The sequence below is a fragment of the Zophobas morio genome, unplaced genomic scaffold (genome assembly GCF_036711695.1).
Source record: "Zophobas morio isolate AGI-343-1 ecotype UQ-CSIRO unplaced genomic scaffold, CSIRO_AGI_Zmor_V1 ptg000002l, whole genome shotgun sequence".
Lineage (NCBI taxonomy): Eukaryota > Metazoa > Arthropoda > Insecta > Coleoptera > Tenebrionidae > Zophobas > Zophobas morio.
In genome coordinates this window covers 14214181-14232438 of record NW_026972107.1, presented here as the reverse complement: position 1 = coordinate 14232438, position 18258 = coordinate 14214181, and the positions used below count along the sequence as shown (strand labels likewise).

At 33.6% G+C, this 18258-nt stretch overlaps 1 protein-coding gene across 5 annotated transcripts in view; it reads right to left on the bottom strand.

Moving 5' to 3' along the window:
* Positions 1–501: 501 nt before the first annotated feature.
* Positions 502–18258, bottom strand: part of LOC135128201 (disheveled-associated activator of morphogenesis 1) — a 104965-nt gene continuing 87208 nt past the window's right edge. For all 5 annotated transcript variants that reach the window (XM_064055110.1, XM_064055103.1, XM_064055125.1 and 2 more), the window contains exons 3-9: positions 4974–5102; positions 4054–4212; positions 3771–4001; positions 2314–3720; positions 1966–2264; positions 1359–1911; positions 502–1305 (exon numbers count right to left, since the gene is read on the bottom strand). In XM_064055110.1, the coding sequence (XP_063911180.1) occupies positions 859–1305; positions 1359–1911; positions 1966–2264; positions 2314–3720; positions 3771–4001; positions 4054–4212; positions 4974–5102 (3225 nt within the window). In that variant the 3' untranslated portion in view covers positions 502–858. The remainder of the gene's footprint in view (positions 1306–1358; positions 1912–1965; positions 2265–2313; positions 3721–3770; positions 4002–4053; positions 4213–4973; positions 5103–18258) is intronic.

Below are 18258 nucleotides of genomic sequence, written 5' to 3'. Positions count from 1 at the left end.
AAGATAACTCCTGACCACGAAAATGGCATTCAGTTTGTGCGCAAATAATTAGTTTAGAAGATATTTACGTTTAAGTACTGCAAGTTTGTACCCACAGGTCTTTTTAAAAAAATCTTTCTTCAGCTGTTAGAATTTTGTAAAGTAAATATGTGTGTATATTTGGCTGCCTATATGTGGCGCAAGTAATAGAACTAGAAAACGACCATATTTTTAAAATTTAGACCTCTCCATCGAACCCAAGTAAAACATTAGTGGTTACAGCTCTAAGATAAAAAATGCTGTGTCAGATCGTTAAGTTTGCCTCCATATTAATGATAATTTAATTTTGAGTTGATTCTTCAAATTTACAGGTTACTGTCAAAGCGTCGCCCTGTTTAATTAGCCTTATTAAAGTTTTAAAATTCCTCTATAGCAGGGGTTTAGAAATAAAATCAAAAATTAAATAAATTAACAATAGTATATTTTAACATTAAAATGTATAGAATCAGTTCCATTTCAATGCAGAGCACAATTTTCTAAAAACTTATATCAATATATAAACATGAATCTACAACTACGTCATACAAACATACAATTTTGTTATATTGTATAAAATTCATACATTGGTGTTAATATAATACAAATTATAAACTACATAAAAATTGAGAAGCTTATTTGGCAGCACTAGAATAATAAAAATATATCAATTGCTTACATTGTAAGTATTGGTCCAGTTACAAAATATTGAATCACAAGTAAACAAAACACGATTAGGCCAGGGCACCATGTGATATACATTCATATAGCAGAAATGACAAAAAAAATCAGAAAAGCTGCATAATACAAAGTCTCAAACGTGCATGAGCAACAATAAAAAAATTACTGCCGTCTTCCACTCACAACTCTTTCCCTACTATCATCCCTGTTCACAGAACTCCTCCTAGGTGGTGAATTTCCCGTAATTCGACTCTTTCTCGACCTCTTAAACTTCGCCATGTCTTCGCCAAACACGTCCCCGGTTCGCAAAGCAGAGATCAAATCATCGAACTCTCCCTTAGCGCTTTCGCCGTTTTTCAAACTCAGGCTCTTATTAATCGACGACAAAATGCCTTCCCTACTATGTTTACGTTCTAAGGTCAACTTTTTAAGTTCAGCCTCTTGCTTTGCTCGTTTCTCCTCTTCTTCTTGCTTGCGACGCAAGTTTTCGTTGTCTTGTCGGGCTTCCATAAAGGCGGTGAGAAAACCGTCGAAGACGCCGAAAAATTCGTCAGGCTGGGCATTCGTTGAATCTTCACCGAAAAGGCGGACGGCTCGTTCAAAACGTGTCTACAAAAAATTTAAACTAAAGTTACAACTTTTCAAACAATAGTGATATATACCTTCATGTCTTGATACTGATCTTCAACTTCCGCTAATCTACAAGTTGCCGTTGCTTGGAATTCGCGCATGACAGGTACGAACTTATCGTTGGCTAAAGGACTTTGACTTAGATGGAATTCGATTTCTTTTGCTACATCTTTTAAGCCTAATCTTAACTGGGCCATATCCTTGCTGAGTTCGCCTAAGGACACTTTGGCTGCTACCCTAACATGTGGGATATCTTCATCTAAACGAAGGATATCTTTAAATTTCTTCTCGATAATTTGTACTAAATAATGAAGTAAAGTTGTGCCTTTGGCAGCACTAGATTTGGTATCAGCAAGTCTATTTAGTGAAGCTAATCGGAAGCCAGAGGCGTTACCTCTAGCCCCACGATTCATGTAGTTTCCTAACGCTAAAACTATTTCCAAAAGTCTTCTAAGACGACGAGACCTGGAGACTTCTCGAGAAGCCTCCATAACGCTGGTAATGCGTGGGATAATCTCGTTTAGTGTTATTTGGAACCGTTTTTTGTAGTGCAAGCTACGAAGTCTCTGTTCGTAATGAGGCACCCTAAACAGAAAAACGTTATAAATAGGAAAAATACACACACACACAAAAACTTACTTGGATATTTCATAGAGAAAACGATCAGCTCTGGCTAATGAATCAATTTCGTCACTGTGTTCCTCCAACAAAGCCGCTTCTTCTGAACTTGGCGTAAACTTAAGTAACTGCTCCACCATATCAATAGGTAACTGTTCTTTGCAATCCATGCTCAAAATAGCTTTCGTGATATCTTCATCCGACATCTTCAATTTCGATAACAGAATAGTGCAATTTTGAGCTCGTCTGCTGTCTATCACTGATAAAACTTTGGTTCTATTTTTACCCATTTGCCTCAGATCTTCAATGGAACCGTCGTTCTAAAAGAACAAATTAACAACAAAATCTACATTTATTATTAACTCTTACCGCAACTCCATTCTTTTGATAAGCACAGAATAACTTATCAATGCAGTCCAGTTCCATCGTGTTGTATAGTTTAGAATCGTCAAGTTCACTCCAAATGGTACCAGCAAGCTTAGTTTCTGGTAACTTAGACCAATTGAAAGATTTCAGAGGGTTCGACGGTTGTGGGATGTTCTTTTTAACCGATTCAATTTTGAGAGGCTCTGGAGGTGGTGCCATGGGAGCATTGGGTGGAGGAGGAGGCCCAGGAGCCGGAGGCGGTGGTGGTGGTGCAAGTGGAGGTGGCGGTGGTGGAATAGAATTAAACTCGTTCTTGTAGTCGACATCGACGGTAGATTTAAGACCTATAACTTTGGCATCGTCTGGAATACTCCCAGAACTGACTAAACGTTCGAGTCTAAATCGTTCGCCCCTCTCACAAGACACCTGTCTATCCAGATCTGCAGCCCGATATTCGAGTTCGTTTAGACGTTGTTGAGTTTCGATATGTGCAGCAGTTTCTTTCTCTAATCGTTCTTTAATACGTGTTAAACTCGATTCGATATCTTCTTTTTCTTGAGTGCGTTGGTCTAGTTCTTGCTCTTTTTTTGCTAATCTGTTAGACATATCTACATTCTCTCGTTCAAGTTCTTCAGCTTTTTTCCGAGCTTCTACGAGTTCTTCTTCTTTAGCAAGAAGATGAACAATTTCTTTCACGTTTATGTCTATGGGTGACAAATCAGGGTTTTTGACTTCGTTGTCTTGTTGCAAGACTATTTGTTGGACGATCCTGTCGAAAAGAAGCCAGTGTTGAGGGTGAGAACCGTAGTCCAAAGGTAACAAAATGCAATGTTCTAACAAGGAAAGTAGGTGAGGATACGCAGCTGTATGACTTAGTTTACGTCTAATGAGATCAAACATCGCGGTAGCACTTTTGGTATCGACGTGTTCCATTTCAAACTTCCTTGCCAACTCTTTCTCGTCCTCATTCCGCACCATTTCGAAGAAATCCAAATGCCTATTCAGTGTTTCGTTCTCGTGACCTCTCAGTTTGTCGATAATGGGCTGAATGCCCAACATTAAGAACTCATACCGAAGATGTAACCTAAATTCTAAGTTTTCTTGACCCTGACCGTAATTCAATACCGCGTTAACAAAAGACATTATAGCCGTTTTTAAATTGACTTCATCCCTATAAATTCCCGTCGAACGATCCAAGTCGTTGATGATCCCTTGAAACCTCGTCCGTTCAAATGCGTATTTTTGGTAGTGAAGCATCGCATCGAGCACTTTTTTGTGACCCCCTGACACCAGACACACGGCTCCTAAAATTTCAAGAGCCGCAATCTTGGTCTTAATATTTTCGGTGCTTAGAGATTGAGCAATGGTGTTAATGCTGGTTGGGTGCGCCAAAACGTGAGCTCTGCCAGTCTGTAATCATCACTGATGAGTGAGAACTTTATACACTATCACATACATACCGAATTGTTCATCAAAGCTTTTACACATCCAATTATGCTTGTGTGAATAGTGCTTTGAGCTGTAAAGTAATCCATTCGTTCCAAACAGTCCAAAAGCGCTGATAAGCCATCCAGTTCGATGAATTTGATAACAAAACTGTGCGTTGATGTTCTGAGGGCCGTTTTCAATCCGTCCATTTGTTTGGTTCGCGATCGCACTTCTTCGTCTGTGTTAATTTCAGGGTATTGCAGCTGAAAATAATCTAGTTAAAAAGATTTGTTTTTATGTCAGCGGGAAATTTACTGTTGCTAGTGTTCGCAGTCTTTCGATGTAGTGTTCAGGTGCATGAGTATGGTCCACTGTATCCTCTCCTCCCTTTCGTGAGCAATATATTTGCCATTTTTTCTGCGATGGTAAACTTAACATGGCAGCCTTGTTAGGGGCTGTCAGATCCAGTTCCTCCTGTAAAACGTCATTATTTATGAGAACAACAATCCTCTTGCTAATGCATCTTTGTTACCGTTAATGTCTTTGTATTGTTTCTACCTATAACAACGAAAGTTAAAAGCAGAATGCTGTTAAATCATTCTAATTTTACTCTAAGATTATGAAGAAGTTAGTAACGGTATCATTAATCCGTGTTAGATACGACACAGACTTCAAGTTCAAGATTAAAAAAAATCACGTAAGTAGAAAGTCTCGACCAGATTATTTGCATACTCGAATAAAAAGTAGTGTGCTGATCTGTATATAATAATTTATTACAATCCAACAATAGATCTGGTCGACAACGCCAAATTTATTGTGTGACCATGTTTATTGACAGTAGCCTGTGGTCAGGCTGATCAAAGTCATGTTTATCATAAAACGTAAAGTTAATGTTTGGCATTCTTTCGCCATAGCATCATCGTACTTTACTCCAACTTTCACAATTCGGCATACACGAAAATTCTTACCATTAAACACAAATGGTAGTAGACAATTATAGGCAAAAACGAATTAATTTCACCGGAAGTACTTTGACCCGTCCGTCAAAGCGATATTTTTGCAGCCAGGAATGCGATTTATTTATTTGTTTATGAATTATTGTAGGGAGGTTGATGACTTTGATTAACAGAACAATCAGGAAAGCCTGCCGTTAAATTGCGCTTCGCGTAATTTTGTTGGAGCGAGCGACCGAAATTACTGTTAACGTTAAATTGTTGCATGACAAGAGGACATACCACTAGTTCTGCAAATTTGACATCTAGTTCTTCTTGTGACGGCATCGGTTGCGTGGGGGTGATTGCTTGAAGAGTTAGGGTTCCGGTATTTTCCACCACACAGTAGGTTATTTCGGGTGGTTCGTCATCCTGAAAAGATTTTATCATTATGTTTTTGACCTTCTTCATGTCATATTTTTTGCTTGTTTTCAAATAAAATGTATAAGTGATAGTCGAACGAGGAAGGTGATAATAATTGTAAAGTTTAAATGAATAATATTGTTCCTCGTTTCGTATTGTCAAGGAAGTTGTCATTTAATGTCACGGGAGGTATTTTATATGTGGATATTTAAATGTAGAGGTTGGGTGGTTTAATCTGGAATTTATTATATTATACCTATATATCAATCAGTCATGTCGTGTCATTTTTATCTTTAATATTTTAGTTTCTACACTTGATAATACCTGAGAAGCCTGAGTAAGTAGTGAACTAAAATTTCGTCTATTAACATAACTAGATATTCTTAAATGCAAAAGTCATATTTCATTAATCAGAGTCGGTTAGGAAAAGGTCATAGTTTCTCAACGACAGTTTGCAAAACGCCATGAGCGTGATATTTTTATAATTTCACTAACTGAAGTAAATTTGACATTTACATTTAGGGATATACAACTACGGCAACTGAAAAAATATTAATACCCCATTTCGTGTTTCCAAATCGACACTTAAGTAGTTTTAGCCTTTAGTTAAAAAACTGTGTTATTAAAGTAATAATAAATTGAATAATGCAGGTCGAGTTCAAAATTATTGCTATGTCTGTCACTCAATTTGGGTGTAAATTTTGCTGTCTTGTTGACACAGAAATTGTAATCATCTTGTTTAAAAAACGTCACATGTCAGTTTTTAATAAAATAAAAAAAGTACTTAACAACAACAGTATTGTTTCCTCTGATATTGTTAAGCATCATCGTATTGGTAAATTTTCGAATCAAAAAATACGTCCCATTCGTGTGGTTTTCTCATCGTCTAGTATTGCTCGTAATGTCATTGTTAAATATAGGACTTCTGATAAAATATTTATCAACAGAGATCTGACTCCGATGCAGCAAAAGAAGGCTTACAGCATTCGCAATGAATTCAAGAGAAGGATTGCAGCAGGAGAGAATGACATCACACTGAAATATCGCAACGGTATGCCTAATTTAAAAAAAACCAATAACATCCCAACGGATAATTATTGACCAAGTCACCTCAACTAATTTCAATATAATTTATCAAAATGTTCGAGGACTCAACTCAAAGGTAAATGAATTTTATATGAATATTTGTGCAGGTGATGCTGACATAGTTATGTTAAGTGAAACATGGTTGCATGAAGGAGTTGCTAATTCTGAGCTTTTTCCTATGGGATACAACGTATTTCGCTGCGATAGATTAACATCAAGAGGGGGAGGTGTCCTTTTAGCTATTAAGGATAAATATTCGGCATGCTGTGTTATTTCTAAATCACCTATTCCGGAAATAGAGTTAGTTGCTGTAAAAATATCTAGCGGTTTACAGAGCTTCGTAATTGCATCGCTATATATCCCACCAGGACTTGTACATAATATATATGATCGTCTGTTAGAATATTTGGAAGCAACTATTGCCTTTACGCACCCAGTACTTATAACAGGTGACTTTAATATCCCTGAATTTGTTGACTGTTTAAATGGTATGGGAATGTCGTATCTTTTCAATATTTTTAAACACTTTCTCAGCCTTAATGGCCTCACCCAGTGGAATACAATTCTGAATCACAATGCACGTTTACTTGATTTGGTTGTGTCAACCAAGGATGTTATCACTAACATTTCCAAAGAGGAGTTCCCATTAGTTCGTGAAGATTTACATCGTCCCTGCTTAAGTATAAATATTACAGTTAAACTAGTTGAAAGCTCATATTTTCGGAATAACCCAAATTCGTTCTATTTTAATTTTAAGAAAGCTGATTTAGTTGGCCTCTATTCATCAATATCGACGTTTGAGTGGTCTAAAATAGAAGAAATTAAACAAGTTGATACAGCTTGCAACTATTTTTATGATGTATTGTTTGATTTGTTCTCACAGTTTGTACCATTAAGTAGTGGCCATTCAAAACGACATAACTATCCTATATGGTTCACTAAATCTATAATCGATGCAATCAAACAAAGGCGATATCATTGGAATAAGTACAAGAAAACTGGTATAATTAATCACTTAGACAAACACAAAGAACTGAGGCGTAAAATTAAGTATGATATACATAATGCATATTCTTCGTTTTTAAAAAATGCTGAACATTCCATTAAAGATAATCCGAAAAATTTTTGGACGTTTGTTAATAATAAGAAAAATCAAAGTAGGATCCCTGGAAATATGATTTCTGATGGTAACACATTCACATCGTCGCAAGACATCGTTGACGCCTTTGGTCACCTATTTGCTGGGGTATTTAGTTCTAGTGATAATCATATATGTGGTCAGTATTGTGATAATATTCGTTGTGAATTCTGTGATAAAAAGTGCTGCCCATCTTTACAATTGAAATCTAGCTGTGAATCTTCTTCTGTTCTACATCCTTTTAAAATAAATGAGTCTGACGTTGTTAAGGCCGTTAAAAGAATTAAGTCTAATAACATTGCAGATCCTGACCGGGTTCCTGCATTTATTGTATCTGACTGTATTAGTTGTTTCGTAGTACCTCTTCTTCATATTTTTAATTTAATCATAAAAACATCTGTATATCCCAGTAGCTGGTTAATATCCAGAGTCTGTCCAGTTTTCAAAAATGGTGATAAGTTTGATATTAATAATTACAGACCTATAGCTATATTATCAAATTTTGCTAAATTGTTTGAAAGTATCTTGTCCAATGTCATATATGCACATGTAGTTAATTTTATTTCGAATGATCAACACGGCTTTATTAAGGGTAAATCAACATCAACTAATTTATTTGAATTTACTCAGTTGGTATCTCAAGCACTGGATAATAGGTTACAAGTTGATGTGATTTACACCGATTTAACTAAAGCTTTTGATAAAGTCCACCATTGTATTCTACTGACAATCCAACTCGAAAATTCTTAACCAATAAAATGGCAGAATTGTTTGAAATTTGTCCAATGGCATTCACCGAAAAATTTTTTCAGTGAAAAAACATTCTTCTGTCAGGCAACAACACTGTTTTTCAGCGAAAAAAAAAATGTCAAATTAATTTGTCAAACTTGTCAAATGAACTTTAATAAAAAAATGATAATGTAACATACAAATTACTTTTCTGTTGGCGTTAAAGTCATAATCTTCCAAAATACTGGCCACCTCGTTCATTTCGACTGCTTTATTCAGAGGAAACTTGTGTATTTCACAAAATTCTGTAAACTGCTTCCAAATTGAATCTTGCGTTCTTGCGGTCTTTCGGCACTGACTTTCTTTCACTGCATTTCGAATTTCATACACAGTCTTGTTACCAAATCTTGCTCCCAGAATTAAGAAAATCAACCAGCAGCACACACAAAATTTGATGTTTAGAAATTTATTTACGTTTTGCCTTGTTGTTTTGTTACTATTTAGACTAAGTAGGTATGGTTACTCAACGAATACGCTAACTATAAATTATGTGAATTATTGTCCGTAAAAAGTAAATAAAAATTTTCTCTTTGGATTGTCAAGCCGAATATAACTCGTGATCTGATTTTTTCTGCAAAATTTGTGTGAAAATTAACTCGTAGCTGTTGCTTTTGGAAAATCACACTTGTCTCCTTCGTCGACTCGTGTGATTTTCGTCGCAACAGCTACTTGTTAATTTGTGTCACAAATTTTGTCGGAAAAAATCAGACCACTTGTTATATTATATTTGAAAAAACTGCAGAGATTTGGTTTTTGTGCCAGCTTAGTTTCATTGTTAAAAGCCATGGTTATGAACAGATTCCAGTACGTGGAATATAATGGTTACAAATCGCGTGAATTTAGTTGTAATAGTGGAGTAGCGCAAGGGTCAAATCTAGGACCGCTTTTATTCATTATATTTTTTAACGACATTTCTGAATACATCAACTCCAAATTTTTTGTATACGCTGATGACTTGAAGCTCATTAAGTTTATAAACTCATCGTCTGACTGTTATGATTTGCAAGACAGCATTGACTCCTTTGTTAAATATTGCTCAATAAACTGTCTTGTCATTAATAAATCAAAATGTAAGATTATGTCGATAACCAGGAAAACAAACCTAATTAATTACAATTACAATATAAATGGTAATGTTTTGGAACGTTGTAATCAATTTAGGGATCTAGGTGTTATCATTGATACAAAATTATCATTTGTGCCGCACATTGAATATATTACAAATAGTGCTTTAAAATTGTTAGGTTTTATAATACGTAACAGTTCAGATTTTCGTAATATATTCTCCATAAGGTTATTGTTTAATAGCTTAGTTAGGACCAAAGTTGAATATTGCAGTAGTATATGGAGTCCTGCACAACAAATGTATGTTACACTACTTGAAAACGTCTTACGCAAATATTGCAAATTTTTATTTTTTAAAATGTTCGGACAATATCCAGTTCTACATTGTAATCAAAATGTGCTTCTTAATTTAGTTAATGAAAGGTCTTTGGTGAGTAGAAGAAATGTGGCTAGTTTAGCGTTCATTCAAAAAATAGTTAATGGATCAATTAGGAGTGAATATTTACTTAATCAAATAAAAATAGTTGTCCCTAGGGCTGTAAGCAGATCGCCAATTACCTTCTTCTATAACATCCCAAACACTTTTCACCATTACAACTCGCCAATGTTAAATTCTTTCAAATTATGGAATTGTATTCAAAATAAAATTGACATTTTTCATGATGATTTGAGCAAACGTAAGGTTAAGGATCAATTACTTGACTACTATATGCAATGTTAATAGTATATTTTGTTTAGTTGTTATGAGGTTGGAAATTATGTTTATATTGTTATTATTATTATTATTACTAGTTTTAATTATTTTTTCTATTCATTTTTTTTGCCATTAGTTATCAATGTATGATTCTATCTCTATATGGACCTTGTGTCTGTTGGGAAAATAAAACCTATTGTTATTATTATTATTATTATTATTATTATGATGGATAGTGAACGTTAATATAAAGGTGAGCGACAAATATGGACAAATTAAAATTTGTCTGGTGGTTTGATTGACAACCCTAATTATTAATAAACACTCCAAATATGAATGTGTTTTTTTAGATTTATGACATAACTATAAAACATAAGTAAAATTTAAACTATTGTATATCAATTGTCATTAATAACACTTTTTAAATACCACAGCGGCATTGGTTAGCTTCACTAGTGTTTTGTTATTACGCTATATACCTACATCTAATTGTATTTGGGAATAATACACAATTATCACAATAGTTTAAAACCACCGGTTCTCAGTACTAATGAAACTTAAACATATATACGTTCAAGGCGAAATCGAGACTCGAAAACCCCGGCACAAAAGCTTTCCAGGTGTTCGAATGTAGACTCCTTTTTCTTCATGTCTGCAATTAATGATTAATGCGACGGTAAAATGGAGACATTGTTATTTATCCAAATAAATAATCATGTGTGTTTTAGAGTGTGAAGAAACATTATGTTAATTTAACAATTAATTATAATTCCTGTTTTGCGAAGTGACAAAATCGACGCCTTTTTGCGTTTCTAACTCTAGAAAAAAGTTCCGGTTTTCAGTTTCCGTTGCAAAATAATAACGCTGTTCCTGTTTTTAATTAAATTAAAATGAATTCACTACCGTTTATTATCGGTAGAGGTTTGTAGACTATAATGTGGATGTTTAAAATTCAGAAAATATTATCCTGTTTACATTGCTCTTATTCCACAAGAATTTAACTTTACCTTTTTCGCAAGTGCCTCCTTGGAGAATTAATGACGCATTAATAATAAAGGAAGTCTTTTTTCATAAATTCCCATTCAATAATGTGTCGTGTTTCCTTTCAGTCTCAAGGATAATCAAACAAATAAAAAAAACTGACTCGAAAGAGGCGTTCCCTAAAATTCCCAAGAATCCATCACGATGATTTGCATTAAAGGTCAAGACAATAAACGAACAATATGTAGCAAATTAATAAGGTGAAACCTTGTATAGACAATAAAATGTCCAATAAATGAAGAATTAGCTCCGACTGAAGGCCTTTACACAATTACTATATTACGTGGAGGAAATAGTAACAAGTTCAAGATTAGAAAAACATAAGAATATTAAATACCATGTCGGCGATATTTCAAGATTAAATCATAGAATCTCAGGTAGGAAAAAACAAGATGAGAAAGTATCTGACTGCATTCTCTGATGATGGATCATAATAGTTTTACAGCTCGAGGCTGTTTATTTCTGGACATAATGATAAAAAGCCCAAGGTACATATCTTCCAGGGAATTCTATCATAATTTTAGCCATTAGTGGTTTCCACCAACGAGTAATAATCAGGAATGTTAGGTCTCTAACTATCTCTCGAGATAATGGGTTATCGAAACTTCCCGGGCATTGTGAGGTTGATGGAATCTGCTCGTAACATTCCAAATCAAACTTTTCTATTGACAAAAATGCGGAGTAATTATTATGAGTTTAATTGAATTCTTTCGAAAAAGATTAATACAACATCAATTTCGAATCACACCAGTAGGTAAATTTGATTATGCAGTGCCAAGGACAACACCCAAATACAGAATCCAATTTGTATAGTTCGCTCTTCTCAATTCAGGCAGTAAATTATCAATTCACGCTGCTTGCGCACAAGACACACTTTCGTTGCGTTATTCCACGATTTTTCGAAACGAGATTTTTATCGTTTTAGTAATATTTTTCGATTATTTCAAACCGATGTAACACGTTATAATTAGACTGATCCTCAAGGCACTTGCTGTTTATTTATTCCTATTACTTTCTCCATTTTACCCAATGCTTTTACCTTGTTTAATTTAAGAAACTTACTCATGGTATTTTGCGTGTCGATCTTTGGAGATTTCTATTTTATGTCAGACATTCATAAAATTGCATCGGAATCGAAAACATAATAAATCTAATTTTGGGTGTGATGTGGTAATTGTACGTTGATTTTTAGAACTTTTATAGCCTTGGGTCTAATTGAGGAAGTTACTTTCAAACAATAACCGATTGGTAAATTAGAACCAATTCAGTTTGGCCATAAGTGTAAGTTGAGTGAAAAATAATCAAGTCATGTAGCTGTCTAATTAAGAAAACTAATTATGAAGTGGGTTGTGGCGACTAATTTTGGCAGGTACTACTTGTAATTGTTAACTGTGTCGGAATTTAGGCAAAAAAGAGTGGGACAAGCACGCAAAAGCAATTTCACAATGAGATTTAATTAATTAAAGCCGTTAATATAAGTACCTCTATAACTATATCGGGCTACCTGTTGCGGATGTTATGTAGAACTACTTTTTTGTTTTAATTATAGTGTTGAAATAAATTGTGTAGTCTGGAGTGGAATTATTTCAAAATAGCGATTGATTTCAAAATTTGTATTTATTTATTTGTTGCTCTTAAAAACAATTAAAGCTCTATATTACTTTCAATTCTAAATATTAATTTTAAAGTGACTTATCGAACAAAAAACTGCCATCAATTTAAATTTACATAATACGACAATGTAAACAACCTTACAATAAAACAAGTTAATCCTGATGCCCGATTTAATAGCTTGTTAATTTATTTAAATCCTGAGTTCACGATAAAACGATTATAATTTAAAATTGCACAACTACCCACTATTAAGATGATCATTTTTGTGCCGGGAAGTTAATGTCAGATACTTATTTGTTTTATGATATTTACCATTAAATCGATTTCTAAATAAATAAATTGCACATCTTCACATGCAAATGTGGCTATAACGCAAAAAATTCACATTCCAGCAATTTTACGTCACCGCATTCATCCCTGGAAAGTGGATTTATGGAAATCTTCATTTATATTTCATTGATGCTTTCATATTGTTCACCTAGTTTAAAACGATGTCACCGATATTAAAATCAATTTTATGCAAAGAAAATGGGAAAAGGTGGCACTTAATGAGGAAAAGAGAAACAATTAGCATAATTATCGGTAAGCTTATAATATAGACAATTCTCATAAAAGTGTGTTTATAGATTAAAACCATCCTTAGAAGGCAACATTTTCTTTGACATTTTGCAAATAGCACGACGTGACCTCTGGTGACAGAGGTCGGGGCAAAAAATTCTTCGTGGCACAAATTTGTGCACAAACTAACCTTATTATTCATTAATTTGTAGCTTTCCACTAACTAGGAACATAAAGCGTCAATTAAGGTCCGTTTTAACAAACGAATTTATGTTTCACTGTCAGACATCAGCTTCGTATGTGCAAAATTGCTAATAGGAATGTTGCTAATAACTTAATTATTACAGTATCCGCGATCATACTCAATTTATGCAAGTTGTTCTGTTAATTTAGCCTCTCACCAGTGATTGATATAAATTACCCGTGGTGATAGACAGTTTTAGGTAGGTATTTATTTCTAGCATGTTTTGTGGGAAATGGAAATGCGATATTTAACACGCTAAATTTACAGGTTAGTAATAATATGGTTATAGACCGACTATCTTAATTGAAGAATATTTTTTTTAATAATTGTCAAAAATGACGTGCCGACTATTTCTTTTCAGATCATTACTACTAAACCAAATATTTTGCCGCTTCGCATCATCAGTGTGTTTGTACTAGATGAAGCCAGAAAAATGATATGAACAATGAGAATTATAATTATGGGTACTTTTCTTGTTCATAGCTTTTCAATCATCAATGCAAAGCAGCACGAATATACTCTGAACCTGAAAGCACTAAACGAGTGAAATTAATCACTCAACACTTTTCATTTCACCTTTTGGAAAATTCTACTATTGTTACACTTGACCACGAAATTTAGTAACGCTTCCTTAAATACGTGGTTATGAATGGCTAGTTAACAATAACGTTACTAAAAACGAAGACAAAAAAGTTCTGTCCAATTTTTTAAAGTTTTCATATAATATGTATTCATTTACTAGTAATTTTTCTTGTTCACTAAGACTTCTTCTCTTTTGTTGTCTCTGCTATATGGATAAGGTCACTTTACAGCTACCAGAAATTTAACAGACGTTTAATACCGTTGCTCAAAGTGTTGTGGTTGAATTTTAATATAAAACCACGACGAACAATAAACACCATATTACATAAACAATACATCACAACATTGTTAGCTTTAATTAAAAAGAAAGTTTAAATAGAAAAAATAAAGTTATTTCCGTGTCGACGTCAGAGTTTAATAGATGCATAATTACGTACTAGGTGAAATAAAAGTGGGTAAAAGTGGACTGAATAACACAGGAAATTAATTAAAATATCATCCAAATTTTTCGAAAAAAAAAAGTTATTGCCGATAGTAATTGTACCTTTAGACAGATAAAACAATCGTTAAAATAAAACTTAGTGACAATAAATCTAAAAAAAAAAAAATTAAACTATAAATGAAGTACACAGTTATTTATGTTCTGTGGAATGGAAGCGTTATTACCATAAGGTGTAAATTAACATACAAGTGTGATAAGATTACGTCAGAACACATGTAACGTACAGAATTTACCTAGGAATTTGTTTAAAATTATTATAACCCCACTTTTTTAATAACGTAATGCATTTTGCAGCATTTTATGCCTTATGCTAGTATCTACTACAGGTTGTAAGTATTTAATAAATTGGCGCAATTTGTTGCTATTTATAATTCCAAGAGTGAAAAAGCCTGAAGGTTAATTATTAATTGAAGGTAACATTGGTCGTGAACTTAACATAGAAAAGCACGTGTTCGTATCGGTTGCCCTTAATCAGTTTTCATAAAAACAGACAGAAACGACTAATTGCTGCAACGTAACGGTATTTAAGAGTTAACTAGTCATTAAAAAGTATATAATATCGGCATAATTGTAGTCATAAACAACTCTAATGAAGTCAAGTACTTCGCAGTGACAATAGCTATGAGTTTATTGCTGATGTAAAAACGTTAGTCACAGGTATGCGGGTATTATGTTCATTATCTAACATAACTAGGTAAGGGTCAAATTTTTTTCTTGTAGTATATTCAATATTTTTTCTATATCCTCTTCGCTAATAATTTTGACATTTTTCCCTATTGTTCGTCGTATTTATAATTTATACTACATTTTGTTTATGGACACAAACATACAAAAACTGACAAGAAGTGTCTGCACCTAACTAATAATGTATAATTAAAATTATTATGTAGAATCTACATACGCAAGTCATTTAACTTCAGTCCATCGAAACGTTTAAAGTCATAAGTGATTCCTGTTTTTACCGGCACGACGTCATAAACCCATTTTTAGCGTAGAAATAATAGAGCGGCTACACGCTAAATACGGATTAAATTTAGATTCTTGATTTGGCGGTAAATTTCAGGATATGCGCTTAAATGCACTGTTTGATATTCAAAATTGGAGCGAAAACAGAACGAAACTTCTAATTTTTTCAGGAAAAACTTCTTTCATACAGTTGTTTGATTTTTGATTGATATTTAATAATTTTTTAATCTGACGTCATCAACGTGGTGTTGGGGACATAAATATTTGTTATGGTAGATTCTGACATAATCCATCTATACGCTCTTAACAATTAACTGGTGATGAGTCTGGGAAAAATAGTAGAAAAAGTTTCTTCTCACATTTTGTTATAATGATTTTAGAATTGGTTCTTTAGCTACGTTTTACTAAACAACACATTCCTTATCACAATAACTAGTAATACAACTTTTAGTTAATATTTCTCTCTCCCATGACCATGTTTAATTACCATTTCAGATTGATATCATTGATAAAATTCCATTTGACAACAAAGTTTGTCTGAAAAAGCGAAGGTACAAATTAGCAAAAATCGAGTGAGCAGTTAAAAATCTTTGACATATCAAAAATTGCCAAATTTTTCAAAAACCTAAAAAAACAGTTAATTTTAGGTCCCCTGGTGTTTTATTTTAGGATAAATTTAGAGGAATCTGATGTTTTGTTGCTGGATGAACTTGAAAAATCTTGTGAGCTTCTGGTGTTTTATTTTTTATGAATCTGAACAAGCCTTGAGTGCCGCAGTGTTTTTTTTTTAATTCGAGACACTCTTGGACACCAATGGTGTATTATTTTGGCAGCCCATGGAGATTTTTTTTGTAAATGATTTAATTAATGTTTAAAACAATTTTGGGCAACTTGAGTGTTCTGTTTTTGGAAAAGTCTAACCTGACCTGTTTTTGAGTTAATTTTGAGACCCCGAAAAATTTAAAACAATCTTGAGATTCTAGGTATTCCTGTTTGGTAAGAATTTGAAAATGCTTTGGAGCCTCTAGTGTCTTTTCTTATAATAATTTAACTGAATTTCTTAGAGGATACGTCATTTGCTAAAATCAGTCTTATCTTAGCAGGTACTAGTCCCAGCCGGCCGCCCTCTATTTTCTTAGAGAATATGTCATTTGCCAAAATTCTTAACAGGTACTAACCCCACCCACTCTCCCTCTCTTTTGCTAGAGTGTATGTCATTTGCCAAAATTGGTCTTATTTTAGCAGGTACTAGCCCCGCCCATCCGCCCTTACTGTTCTTAGAGGATAGCTCATTTGTCAAAATCAGTTTTGTCATAGCAGATACTAACCCCGCCCACCCGCCCTCTCTTTTTTTAGAGGGTATGTTATTTGCCAAAATCAATTTTATCTTAGCAAATACTGATGACTAACTTTTACAAAAAATGATCAAAATTTGGAAACATTACGAGCTTACTTATATGAACAAAGCAGGAATTTTGAACATCTTCTCTAGTGTTTAGTTGGTTATGCTTTCATGAATTTTTCTTTTATTGGTTTTGTTTTTCTTTATAGTTTATAAATGTCTTATTAAATGATTATTTTTTTTGGTTTATTTATTAATGAAAAATAACAGTTTGTTTGATTGATAATCCACAACGACTAATGACTACTGGTTGTTATGGTTATTGTTCTAAAAAAAATAAAAGATGGGTTTCAGTCACCCTCGTTACTAAGAAATCAGAAAGTAAGCCGGAGGTATTCACGCATAAGGTGCGTGCAGTGTTGCCAATTTTACTTTTATAAAATTATGATTTTTTCGTAATCTACATCATAAAGAATTTTTTTATAATTTTTTAGGACTCCCGAGACTCTTATTGTATATAACGTACTGAAGAGTTAATTCGCCATTTTCCAGACACCCGGTATATCTTATTATTTTTTTGAAAATCATACATTTTTTTAAACGTATCAGAAACTGCTTAAAATTTCGTCGTAATTACTTCCCGACACATAGTACGTATTCTAGAGGTAGCACGCTCGTTCCGTAGATGAGAGGTCCGGGGATCAATACCGGGCCGCAGTTTTTTTTATTGATCAAATCAAGAATGGTTCATCCTACTTTTCCAAAATTTGAACACTTCTTTAAACTGGTATATGTAAATGTCCTTGCCAAAATGTTGATAACTTCATAACACAACTTCGTTATGGAAAACTTTTTTAGTTGTAGTTTAGCAGTCCACACAAAGCTTTGTTTTAACTTGTACGGGCTATCATAAATAATAAAATTCGCAAAATTAAATTGTAATTGTTCCAATGTACTTCAAGGGATAGAGCGCAAGGCTATTTTAGCAAGGACACGTATGTCAATTCCGACACGTTCAGTGTAATAGTAATAAAAAAAAAATGGTAAAAAGGTTCTTTTGATAGATAACTTATCTGGTCCTCGAAGTGCAATCTAACAATACTCGACTTTTTCAAAAATTATAAAATTTGATTTTGCGAAATTTATTTGTAATAACCGAATCCGTAAACCACAATTTCAGTAATATTCCATTTTATAATACTTCTTACAATGAAAAATTTGGAGAAGACGTCATTACCTTGTTGCTGGGGATGATTAGAGAATTTTGGTCAGCGTGTTAGCATTTACACGCTTATAAAATTTGACAACAATCGGGCTGGTAGTTTCGGAGTTTATGGATCTAACGAAAATCGAATAGACAGACGAAAACGGGAGATATACTTTTTCTTACTCTTGGGAGTCATGAAACTTTGAGAAAATCAATACCAATAACTGGAAACGTCGCCAGGGATCAAACCGGGCCTTTTATTTGCAAATAGGGCGCCCTTTCACAGGTCTGAATCATGCTTAAGTAGCTAAGAAGGTTTAAACAATAAAAGTTATAA